A 13227-nucleotide genomic window follows, 5' to 3' on the forward strand; every position below is an offset into this window, starting at 1 on the left:
AACTTTTGTGAAGAGCTGTTGTTGGCTTTCTTCTAAAAACCCAACACTAGCTTTTAGAAGATGTGGTTAGCTTTCTGAGCTCAGAAAGTAAAAAAAAATAATCATAAAACTGAGTTTTCCAGCTTTCCATATAAACTCAACTTCTCTAATTTTCAGGAGCTACACGAGAAGATCGCTGTTTGTTTGAACTTCTGATTTTTTCACGCTGAGAAACTGGTGTGAAGTTCAAACAAAGATTTAGACTTTTCTGCTATACTCCGTATATAGCAATAGAAACATATACGTCACATGTTGTTCTAATAAAAAGTGACCTGAGCGGCTGAGCCCCCATGTTTCGTGCCCCAACAGCGCACGCTGAATGCAGGCGACGGCACGAGAGCCAAAGCCCAACCAGCGCGCTTATAAAAGCAGCCAGCTTGCGGCCTCGTCCACACCCGCTGCGGGAAGGGAGGAGCCAGCCAGCCAGCCACCACCCCACAGCGGCCACACATCCTCGGCGGCTCGATGGCTCCTTCCTCCTCCCGCCCCCTGCGCCACAACCTGTACCTCCTCGTCGTCTCCATCTCCGTCCTCCTTGCCTCGGTCCCAGCCTTGGCCGCCGGTGGGTGGTTCATCTCGCCGCTTGCATCAGCCGCGTCCGCCGCGCTTTGTCCGTTTCCTTTCGCGATCTTTCTGGAGCTTGATTTTCCTCACCAGTGGTTTTGCTGTAATTGGTCAGATGGGCTGCCGGAGCTCGGAGGAGATGGCCTGCACAGGGAGATTCTCAGGGACGAGACCGTGATGAGGCTCAAGGAGCTGGGCAAGGTCAGGCCGTCCATCCATTCCTGAATATTCAGTTATCGATCCGCTTTTCCAGCTCAAGATGCGGGGATCTTGTTAGATTGCTTGGGCCGCGTGTTGCTTGCCAAATCGGATGAGATGCAGCTCAGTCGTGTTCTGTTTCGCAGTTGCATGCTCTCATAGTTGCAACTTGCAAGTAGTAAGATTTGTGGGGTCATGTGGAAGAACCATAAAAGAGACTGAAGATTTGGGGTGCTCTGCTGTAGACTGCACCTCTCTCTGCTTTTCTCGGAATCCTAAGATTCTACAGCTCTCACTTTGCAAGAACAGGAATATTAGCTGATAACACCTGCTCCCTCTGTCCCTCAAGAGTCTGGATATTATTTCATCTTTTTTTAGGAATCATCTTGTAATTAATGACTTATGTTCCAGGCCACATCGTGCAGATACTGTTTAGGCTTATCCTTCTTTTTTCCTTTTAGGAAACAATTAGCTGATGGGGTGTAAACACTAAACACTACATTTTTTTTCTTTTTGTTGGATTCTGATATTATCCCTGCTTTGTTTTCTGGGGAAGATAACCTTAGTGCCTCACGCTATAAGTTGCTCCATTTTCACGTTCTTTACCTGAATTTTTAATTAACCGACGCGAGTCATTCCTGGTTTCAAAGATTTGGAACGTTTTCTTCCGAGATTCTCCTTTGGTTACCAGGCCTAACATTTCAGCTGCGCAGCTACAAGTTTCTGATACGGCGTTGATTTGTATGAATCAGATATCTGATGGGGAAGGCTACCTCGAAAGGACGTTCCTGAGTCCGGCTTCTATCAGAGCCACTGCTGTCATCGTCAGTTGGATGAAAGATGCCGGGCTTACGACGTACGTGTGTTTTTTGCTTTCAGTCGTTTTCTCACACTTTGATCTTGACTTACCTATCTCTGTTCAACGTGAAGGTGGGTTGATCAAATGGGGAACATTCATGGTCGGTTTGAGCCGGCTAATTCTACCAAAGAGGCCTTATTGATTGGATCTCATATGGTGAGGCTATTTTCTTTTATTATGTGATTTCATCAGTATTTATTTAAATGGCAATCCAATATTTCAATGACTGATAACTTTTTCCTTTGCAAAAACAGGACACTGTCATTGATGCTGGAATGTATGATGGGTCATTGGGTATTATTTGTGCAATCTCTGCTTTGAAGGTTTTGAAAGTTACTGGGAAACTGCACAGGCTAATTAGACCAGTGGAGGTTAGAGAATTCTCTAGTGTTTCCAGTACAATAGTGTTGTTACTATTGTATCATATCATCAATTAGGCTTATCCTTCTTTGAAGGTGTTTGCTTGCTCCACTACAGCGTGTGAGCCGCTTTATACTATTCTCACTCTCAACAAGTGGCATTATGAGCCACATGCGTCCTGTAGATACGACACTTATCTGCATTGATCCTGTTTTTGTATTTCGTATATTTACTCTTTTAATGTTTCATACAAATATTTCACATTGTTTTCTAGTCACTAGCAGACATAGGGTTAGTACCATCTTTTATTTATATTAAACTTTGAGATGCTTATTGGATAGCTAAGATACTTAGGAAGTTCCTCGATATTGTTTTTTTTTCTCGAACACGCAAGAGAGCTGCGTGTCAATATATTAAGAGGTTCCTTGATATTGTTATAAGACATCAGGCAAAAAAGTAATCAGAAGCTGGGGGAATCCAGTTTGGTAGTATTACTTTAAGCAGTTGCCATACCTCCACTGTTCTTGAAAAGATTCTATGCGCGGCTCATCTTTTGTAACAATCTTGATAATAAAAATGTACAGGGTGTCAGGTGTCATGCATGTTAGTATGCAGAACAGATGCTTAAGCATTGCCTTTAGATCAAGTCCTGCTGTTTTGATGTGAATCAGAGTGTCAATTATTCTTGACTGCCTGACTATAATGCCAAAGTGGCTGCTGTAGTTTCATAAAAAAATGGTTTAAGTGGTATATCAAATTATGAAACAGCATTATTTAGCTTGCATTGTCATCATCTGAAAATATCACCACAACAGAGCCTAGCACTCACTTCTCCTAGTAAATGCTCAGGTCATTGCATTCAGTGACGAGGAGGGTGTTAGATTCCAGACAACTTTTCTGGGAAGCGCTGCTGTAGCTGGTACACTACCTGAATCAATTTTACAAGTATCAGACAAGAGGTTGTCTTTTTTGCGTAACCAATCGAACAGTTTTACGAATGGACTACTGATGCAGTCTATACGTTGTATTCAATTTCCTCAGCGGCACTACAGTACAAGATGTTCTGAAAATGAATTCTTTTGAGGCTACTGCTGCTGCTATCAGTCAAGCCAGGTACAACCCGGAGTCAGTGGAGAGTTATGTTGAGGTATGAAGCATTTGAATGTCTTCCATGTGTTGCCTGGTAAATACAAAATACAGTACTCATAATTTTTTTTTACTTGTAGGTACACATAGAGCAAGGCCCTGTCCTGGAAGCGCTCCGTTATCCTCTTGGTGTTGTAAAAGGAATTGCAGGACAGACGCGATTAAAGGTGCAGCAGAGTTCTCTGATATTCTTGTAAAGTAATGCTGTCAAAGAACTACATCATTCAGAACTAAAATATGACCTAGCTGAATTACATGGTATCCTATCTTGAGGTCAACTTTATTAGCAAATGAATAAAGTAAATACAGCCCATTGCTGAACTATCAGGTAGTCTTTTTCTTAAACGATTGTGTACTATGAGTCTTTTCTTAGCAAATAGTATTAGTAATCAACATGAATCAAGAAGCATCTGGGGGATAACAACAGCAGTCAACATCCATCTCATTAAGTAAATGGATGTCATGAGTAATCTTTGACGCAATAATCACTCAAGGTTCTCTTTGATTAACGTTGACATTCAAACATTCAAGTTGTCAGCGTCAAATGTGATGGCTAATTCCAGCTTCACTTCCAAGTCGCTATATTGAGCCTTCAAATGAAGAAGAACGTAGATACAATGCTTAGTCTTTTTTTCTTTTTGTTTGTATTAGGTCATAGTAGATGGTTCACAAGGGCATGCTGGCACGGTTCCAATGAAATTGCGGCGTGATCCGATGGTTGCAGCTGCAGAGTTGGTTGTGACTCTGGAGCGCCTCTGCAAAGAGCCCAACAAGTTGCTGACCTACGATGAGGAGTGCGGGTGCTTCACGGAGGAGTCCCTCGCCGGGCTGGTGTGCACCGTCGGCGAGCTACTGACGTGGCCCAGCGCCAGCAACGTGATACCGGGGCAGGTAAGCTTGCCGAGCATTACAATTCTGATTTCTCTTTTGGCCGTGCTGATCAACTGGTGCTTCAGCAAACTGAATCTTGGGGGGTTCGTTGCCTGCCGCAGGTGAACTTTACGGTGGACATCCGCGCCATGGACGACAAAGTCAGGGAGACGATCGTGACCAGCTTCTCGAGGCTGGTTCTCCAGAGATGCGACGACAGGCTGGTCGATTGCAGAGTCGAGCATAAGGTGAGCAGAACTACTGAATCTGCATTCATCTTTGCCAGTACGGTGCAGATTTTGTGACAATTAACTGTGGCGATCCTTGTGGGTTCTCCGGGCAGCACTCGGCGCCGGCGACGCCCAGTGACCCGGAGCTGACCGCCCAGCTGAAGCGCGCGGCGCGGTCCACCGTGTTGGCGATGCCGGGCCACGCGGCCGCCGCAGAGACGCCGGTGCTGATGAGCGGCGCGGGGCACGACGCGATGGCCATGGCCAAGCTCACAAAGGTAAGAGCAAAGACGTCAGCACGCGTACTGTGAACGTGAATGTTTATTCGTACAGCGAAGCTGACGCTCCTCCGGGGGGCCTGTGGTCGCAGATCGGGATGCTGTTCGTGCGGTGCCGCGGCGGCGTGAGCCACTCGCCGGAGGAGTCGGTGACGGACGACGACGTGTGGGCCGCGGGGCTCGCGCTGGCCAACTTCGTCGAGCAGGCCGCGGTGTCGTCGGAGCCGCAGCCGCTGGAGGCCGCCGAGCGGAGCGCGGTGGCCGCGTCGTAGATGGCCGGCGATGGTGACGATTCTTTCGGTGGGGGTAGGCGTGTAGCCTGCAACTGTACATAGACTGTTTGTTGTTGCTGTTGCTGTTACATTGCAATTGGGCAGGAATAAAAACACACTTCTCTTCGTTGAGACGTGCACGGGTTTCGTTTCGTCGTGGACCGTAGGATCCGCGCTTCCCAGTGGCCCGGCGCCGGCGGGGGGTTGGGGCCGGTGGTGGCGAGCCGCGTGATGGACAAACCGGCAGGTGTGGTCTGCTGGTGGGTCTCCTCGAGCGTCGGAGCGAGCTGCCGCAGCAGGCGAAAACAGAGAGGGAGACGCGCGGCCTAGTTAGCCGGGATTGATAGATTGATTGGGCCGTGCCTCGCGTTCGCCGCAAAGCTGCAGCAGGCCGCAGGTGCTCTCAGGCCCCGCGTGCCGTGTGCATGGAACAGAAGGGCCGCGGGCCGGGGCCCGGGACCACTCAACACTATCAATGAGGCGGCCCGCGGCCCGGCAGCCTACACGAACGAAGAAGAAAGATATGGTGGTGGGGCCTCTCTCTCTCTCCCTGTGTAATAACTGGCCTTCGTATGACAATTTTTCTATAGCATATTTCAATATTGTCCCACGTAATAAGTACTTCATGTTCAAATTTATGCTCTTTCTGTTTCAAATTATAAATGATCTTAGTTTTTGTTTCAAGTCAAATTTCTCTAACTTTGACTAAGTTAAAAAAAATACCTAAAACATCATACTAGTCACGCTACATTTCTATAAAATATATTTTGATAGTGCATTTAATTTATAGTATAAATGTTAAGATATTTTCTATATAAACTTGATCAAGATTAGATTATTTTTTTGAAACACAGTACCCTATGAGCACCTCCATGAGATTGAGCCAACAGATCTCGAAATTGACGAAGTCAGTGCAGGTACCCTGTTATCGACGGATACGTTGCCTACCACTTAAAGAATAATGCTGGTTAGATCCATAAATAAATTCAAGAAGATACGAGCACTTGTGCCTAGTTGAGGACTTGATCCGGGTTGGGCAAGTTCCACCACAGAAACCATTCCAGCAATACGTGGGTGCTCAATGTTCACCAAGACCTCACAAAATGCTCCTCGCGCGTCGGAGCAAGCCCACATTGTATTAGGAAATTTGAGTTTTAGAACTAGTGAACTGATTAGGGTAATTAGGGGTAAAAATAATGATGGAAATTTCCAATGGACCGAGTTTTGTTTCCGATTCTGCTCACACATAAAACTTGGGAGTACTTCTTGTCGCTTTCACCTCTGCATTTCATTTTTCTCACATAATAGTTGATTTAGAAAATATGTTAAATTTCCGACCGACCGAGTTCGTAATTTGTTTTCGATTATTTTCTTTTTTTTTCCACGCCACTCTACGCTGGGCGTTCTCGCAACATCCACGCCACTACAACTAGAGATTTACCAACACAACCTCTGCTAACCTAAAATTATATTTTAGTGCTCCCCCCTACCACTATTTGCCGCGTAGACACCACTTGCACCACACCACTTGCACCATCATTATCGCTTGCCTCGATGCCTTTTTTCCTTGATGAAACTGTTTCCCATCTCTATTCTCATAAACATTTTTATCATGTCATCATATTAGTTGGTGCGGTAACTCATTTAATTATAATAAAATATCTATGAAAAGAATTTTCATTTGAGAATGGCCTTAAACTATTAATGCTACTAAAATGACACCAATAAAGTCCAGGGCACAAGCTGTCATCCCCAAACAAAGTCCAGGCTATTCATTTCAAAAAAATAAATAAAATCCAGGCTACAGCAGCTGGGAATCAGAGACGGAGAGGTATAGTCGTGGGTTGAAGGATTGCCTGCAGGACTTGCACCATCCACAGGTCCAAATCATAGGGCTGTGTGACCAAAAATGCCCTGCCAAGATTCTCCCTCTTTTGTAGCAAAATTAAAAGGTACGTTCCTTCTTGTCTCCCAGCAGCTCTGCGTGCGTGCATGAAATGCTGCGAGAAAGAAGGCCAAGCAAAAGATATCGGCGTAGACAGGGTGGCAGGGATCCGGATGAGGAAGCACATGTGCGTACGTGAGTGTGTGTCAGCTAGAGATCAGTAGGCATGCAGCAGCTAGCTAGGGCAGCAATACGTACAGCAACCTCATCTTCGTGTAACGTACGTTGCGGTGCTATACTGTCGCAGCTAGCTAGGCTACATCGTACGTATAGTAGGTGCAGCTGCGACGACATGCAGTACCGATGCTTGTACGTCTAAACCAGTGATGAATTGAATGCCATGGTGGCAACACAAATCTGCCCATTCTTTTTCTTTTTCTTTTTCCTGGTAAGAACGGATGAACATACTGAGAATCTAATTAATTAAGGGTGAATGTCCCATTTTTAAGGAGCTAAACTAAAATTAACAATCCATAAACAAAAGTGGTTTTGGCGCTCTCATTCTTCCCGTCGATGAAATCAAAATTTATAATTAATATATATATATATATATATATATATATATATACATATATATATACGCGCGCGCTCCCTCCATTTCGAACTGTTCGACCCGATAAACCGATATGATCACGCCAGCACACTTTGATTAATAATATACCTATATATATTATATTATATTTCTCGTGACTATAAAATCAACACCATAAGAAAAAATCAGATATTAATAGAACATATTATTGAATCGTATGCTATACTCTACAAAACATTAAGCCTTTTGTTTGACAAGGATAGATTAAGGGGTTTTGGTCTGCAAGACATCACCATATTGTGCGATGCACATTGCGAATATTGATTTGATCTCCAGCCCAATGCGAAACACACCGCACATAATAAATTAATTATTCTTGACTGATAGGAGGGATAAGAAATCTATTTTATCCTTCTCCATCTGATCCTCCCCTCTCTTTCATCTTATTTTCCCTATCTGACGCTCTAGAGCTAGACGGGAGCGACTACAAGCTAATCTCGCTGGAGACCTCATATGTTAGCTAGCCTTCATGGAGTGACCGAGCGGGTTGATGCACACCCCAAATCTCGAGACGCCAACCCGGGTGCCTCCCAGTCCTAGAAGGTGACATCGAAGGAAGCCATGACGAGCACGGAGAACCTGTGTTGCGGCATTTGTCGCTCCTTTATGTTGATTGGCTCATGGCGGCTGGCGGCAGCAGCGCGGTTTGTGGTGACCGGTGACGAGGCATAGTCGGCAATGGCGCGGCTCGTGATGGCTAGCGTGGTGCAGCGCTAGCGGGAAAGAAGAGATGATGAAAGATAAGAGGGAGAATATGACAAGTGAGCCTGAGGATAGAAAGATCTTTTTACTCCTCTTCTCAACTGAAAAAATCAATTTATTTGGTACATTGTATTAGGGACCAAATCAGGCTTTCATGGTGTGTTTGAGAATAAATCGAAGCTTGTGATGCGTGCTGTGCAAAACCATATTTTGGGGTGTCCTACCTACTAAAAATCCTAGATTAAGAAACTCAAATATTATGATGCGAGCACTTCTGAAAAGAAAGAAATGGAGAGCTTGATGAATTGACTGTCATTCCTACTCACTCCTCTCCTAGCTGATCACGCACGCCTGACAAGCACGAAACTGTACCCACGCATCCATTCATCCATCCATCGATTTGCTTGCTATCGTGTCAGGTTCAGGCCCGCGAGACCTGGAACGGATGACTGAACTGAATGAACCGTCGTCGTCGCAGGAGTTGTGTGTGAAGTCTTTGATGAGAGCATTGAGCTGCAGAGCAGAGCTGCGGGGCGTGTGGAAGTGGCATTTCAGAAAGGGCTCTTTGGTACTGTGCAAAAATGGAAACGGGGTGTCGGGGGGCAATGCAAGCACCGGGACGCAACGCCGCGACGGGGACGCGAGAGTGGGAATGGCAACAGACAAAACGCATGGCGACATGTCAAGACACAGGCCGGCCGGTTGGCTACTGGCCATGCTGTGTGCCTGTCAACTCCATCCGGGCTTTTTGACACAATGACACACACAGTCACACACCACCTTCTCCACAGACCACATCAGCTAGCTCGAACAGCCTTTTGGAAGGGAAAGGCCCCTAGCTCCTGCATGGGCTAGCCACTACGCTCCTGCTCTCCTGCATGCACACTACAGGCTACAAGTACTAGTCTCGCTGTCCACCGTAGACGCAACCAAATTTTCGCAATTAGCAGAGCATTTGGGCCATCAATGTATAATAAGGTACTTTAGAACACACTTTCCCCTTGTCATTTGGATGATGATATTTGGGATGATTGCGTACAGCCCAACTATCTGAGAAAATGATTGTAATGATGTTTGATAAATAAAAGAGAGAAATGATTATATCGTACTAACGCGATTGAACGTTTATTTATGTTCGATAAGGTACGATGGACTTGTCTAGAAAAATATTTTTCCTATTATGATTTCTTGATTTATGTTTTTTTAACAAATATAGCAGTGAAGGTTATGTTTTAGAAACTTTCAAAAAAAAACCTCTCCCCTTTCTACATGAGGGGGTAATTATAAATGTTTCATGTGGCTTTATAACGGAAAAATCTATTTTCCTAATAAATCCTCTATGTGACAAGTGCAACTGGTAGACATAAATACATAATCGACATCGTGCATTATCAACTTAGCAAATTATGCAGGAAAAGAATGATTTTATATAACTTATGGTGGTATTGATACCATCGCAAAAGGAAGAAATTAATAAACGTAGGTGCTGGATCTCTATCCAACAACTGAAATAATCCATCGCCCGAATAGTTGGGTAATCTCAAGCTATTTGACAATTAACACCCCTTAAACAATTTCTTTTTAATAAATAAAAGACACCTAGGGCATCTTATATCTGATACATATTAAGAAAAACCACCCTAACATTTGCAGATAAGACCCCCATTAAAACTAATTACGATAAAAATCTAACAAGGTCTTTTTCCTGAACCACCACAAGTCCATATCCATGGCTACTCCTTGCTAGTCCCCATCAACATCAATATCGTCACAGGTAGAAAAAAGAAAATTCAGAGAGCTAAACAAGATCAAACCCCAATCGATGGCTTTTGGAGACCCCAGCCCGAAATGGAACCATAACTTCACTTAAGAAATTCCCGCAAAAAAAGAAACTAGCTTCACTTAAGAAACATCTGCAGGGTGTGCCCCAGGCTCATACGTGATTTGCTCCTACTCGATCATCCGTCGATGCAATCTCATACCTAAAAAAAACCGCTACAAACGCTAGACCAATCATCTCTCATCTGCTTGCTCTGTATCATGCCACAGAATCTGATCCACTGCCAAACACGACTGAATCACCAAACATCACACCCATGAACATCAAAAAATCCGACACCATGAATATGAAACCCACTGTCATTCACACACCGCCATGGAGGAAATCACCGGACCAAAATCGATCGATCTATCATCACTACAAACGGGGAGGATGAACTCAAAATTGTTTCCAGCCTAAATTAAATGTATATAGCATGTCTACTAGATGGATATGTCTCCGCTCCTCTTGGCTCTTACCGCCTGCCGAGGAGGAGGATACTAGGATAGGGTATGGTGACCTAGCTAGGTGGTGATGCTCAACTGATATCCTATATTTTGTTGAATTACATGTAAGAAGGTTATCTGTTATTTATCATGTCAAAATAGCACTGCAATGCAATGCATCATGCTTCCAACAGAAACAGCCCAAGGGCTGAGATGGTTCAATTAGCTAGAAAAGGGCCAGCCCAAGGTCCAAACTAAGATTAAGACAGGACGTCAATGATGGATTCTTTAAAAGGGCAGGATGGATTAGAGCAGAATGTTTAGTAGAAGAGAGCTGGATTACTGGATTAGGATTAGAGGGTCATGTCTGCTTGGTAGTAGTATATGGGTTACTGATATTGAGATCATCACAATTCACAAAGATACGCTGAGAAACACCGGCATGCAACTTCATAGTCATAGATAAAATTGAATACGAGACAGGAGACACTGGCTGTAACGTTCTCGCAACCGTTTCTTGGATTTCAGCAACACATGAATGGATTCAAAACCTCCAGAGCAAAATTAATGTTTGCCCACCATCTGTCTCTGCCCTGCTACTGCTGCCAACATCTTGACGATGCCTGTATGTGTACATGTCTGCATAGAATGACAGGACGACAAAAGCTTGCAAGGCCTATGACTGCCTACCCGGCCAAGCTATCACACTTCACCCCAACATTTCTCCGTTTGCAGTTTGCTTAGATTGGGATCTCAAATTCTCGATCATATGCGATTCCGTTCCAAACCAGCTTCCGTGTCCGTTTGGCTGCAAGCTGCAACCTTTGCAGGGCTCACATGAAATCCCTCAGCATATCCTGCTGCATATCAACCTTGCCCTCTCCAGCTACTTCCACTGCTTCACACCTGCAGCAGGCTTGCAGCTACCTCGATCTCCCACGTACTCCGATCCAATCCGATCCGATCACCCAGCAGAAGATTGTGTAGAGCGTAGGGCAGGGCAGCATGATGCAGCAGGCTCCTCACCACCTGCCGCGCCTCCACCCGTCGTCGTCGTCCTCGTCGGAGCCGGAGGAGATGGACCCCCGCGTGTGGCGCCGGCTGCCGCAGCCGCTGGTGGACCGCGTGCTGGCGTGCCTCCCGACGCCGTCCTTCCTCCGCCTCCGCGCAGCCTGCCGCCGCTTCTACGGCCTCCTCTACTCCTCGCCGTTCCTCCACTCCCACCTCCTCCTCTCCCCGCACCTTCCCTTCTTCGCCTTCGCCGTTCCCTCCGCGCCGGGGCACCTCCTCCTCCTCGACCCCACCAGGCGGGCGCCCTCCTGGTCCCGCCTCCCGCTGCCGCTGCCGGCGCCGGGCGCCGGGCAGGCGGCCTTCTCCCCGGCGGCCGCGTCGGCGGGCCTGCTCGCGTTCCTGTCCGACGCGTCCGGCCACAAGACGCTGCTCCTCGCTAACCCCATCACGCGCCTCCTCGCGCCGCTGCCGCTCTGCCCCAACGCGCGCCTCTCCCCCACCGTCGGCCTCGCCGCCGGTCCCACCTCCTTCATCGCCGTCGTGGCCGGGGACGATCTCGTGTCCCCCTTCGCCGTCAAGAACATCTCCGCCGACACCTTCGTCGCCGACGCCGCCTCCGTCCCGCCCTCCGGCTTCTGGGCCCCGAGCTCCCTCCTCCCCCGCCTCTCCTCCCTCGACCCCCGCGCCGGCATGGCCTTCGCCTCCGGAAGGTAAATCCTGAAGCGAGCGCACATGTGCTCACAATTTGTTGAACACAACATGAACTGATTGCATGCAAGTTCTACTGGATGTTGCTGCAGGTTCTACTGCATGAGCTCGTCGCCGTTCGCGGTGCTTGTGTTCGACGTGGCGGCCAACTTCTGGAGCAAGGTGCAGCCGCCGATGAGGAGGTTCCTGCGGTCGCCGGCGCTCGTGGAGCTCGGCGGCGGGAGGGAGCGCGAGGCGAGGGTGGCGCTGGTTGCGGCCGTCGAGAAGAGCCGCCTCAGCGTTCCGCGGAGCGTGCGCGTCTGGACGCTGCGCGGCGGTCATCACGGAGGAGCAGGCGGCAGCGGCGGCGGCGGCGGCGGCGGCGGCGGCGGCGCGTGGACGGAGGTGGCGCGGATGCCGCCCGACGTGCACGCGCAGTTCATGGCGGCCGAGGCCGGGCGCGGGTTCGAGTGCGCCGCGCACGGCGACTTCGTGGTGCTGGCGCCCCGCGCGCCGGCGAGCCCCGTGCTCGTGTTCGATTCGCGCCACGACGAGTGGCGGTGGGCGCCGCCGTGCCCGTACCCGTACGTCGGGGGGATCGGCGCCGGCGCCGGCGGCGTGGGGTTCAGGGTGTTCGCCTACGAGCCCCGCCTGGCGACGCCGGCCATCGGCCTCCTGGACGCCACGGCTCCGGCGGCCTTGCATGGAATGCAGGGCTAGTTTTGTGCTCCTGCGCGCGTATGTGGCCGCATGTTTTGATCAATGGCACCATCATATGCATTTTCTAGATAATTGAAATCATGATGAAGCCTCTGCATCCTCAGATGGACGCCATGGATTTGGGTGTTTCTATCTAGAGAGCATTCTAGTAACTGGTAAGCTTAGTAGCGAGGTGTCACATGCTTTGATATTCCTTGTTAGTGGTAAATCTGTGGTATTGCATGATTTATGTATGAGAATTAGTAATTTTATTATTTGCAACTTGCTTTCTGCATAAGTGTTTGCAATCTAAAATGGACCTTGCAATCGGGTGAAGTCTTGTCTGCAGATTCTGGCTTGGATGGTTTTTTTTTGTCCAATATGAAACTAGCTTGTGGTCTATGTGCCAATTAATCTGCTGGAGCTACACTCCATTCTTATTTTCTGTGTCTTTTCATGAGATCATCTGACGAAGGTTATACATGTTTTCTGATAATGTCGTTCTGATAG

The 13227-nt window shown here is 47.6% G+C and overlaps 2 protein-coding genes across 2 annotated transcripts; both read left to right on the top strand.

The window, feature by feature from the left end:
- The first annotated feature begins 422 nt into the window (after positions 1-422).
- Positions 423-4943, top strand: LOC117852955 (probable allantoate deiminase). Its single transcript, XM_034735275.2, has 12 exons — positions 423-601; positions 719-804; positions 1554-1657; positions 1732-1816; positions 1915-2031; positions 2870-2979; positions 3062-3167; positions 3247-3333; positions 3818-4057; positions 4159-4284; positions 4380-4544; positions 4637-4943. Exons 1-12 carry the CDS (start codon positions 505-507, stop codon positions 4814-4816), a joined length of 1503 nt encoding a protein of 500 aa, XP_034591166.1. The 5' UTR covers positions 423-504; the 3' UTR covers positions 4817-4943.
- A 6052-nt stretch (positions 4944-10995) lies between these two features.
- Positions 10996-12738, top strand: LOC117853343 (protein ABERRANT PANICLE ORGANIZATION 1). Its single transcript, XM_034735732.2, has 2 exons — positions 10996-12041; positions 12132-12738. The coding sequence occupies exons 1-2, from the start codon at positions 11326-11328 to the stop codon at positions 12736-12738; spliced, it is 1323 nt and encodes a 440-aa protein (XP_034591623.1). The 5' UTR covers positions 10996-11325.
- The last annotated feature ends 489 nt before the right edge of the window (positions 12739-13227 follow it).

The sequence above is a fragment of the Setaria viridis genome, chromosome 4 (genome assembly GCF_005286985.2).
Source record: "Setaria viridis chromosome 4, Setaria_viridis_v4.0, whole genome shotgun sequence".
NCBI classification, from domain to species: domain Eukaryota; kingdom Viridiplantae; phylum Streptophyta; class Magnoliopsida; order Poales; family Poaceae; genus Setaria; species Setaria viridis.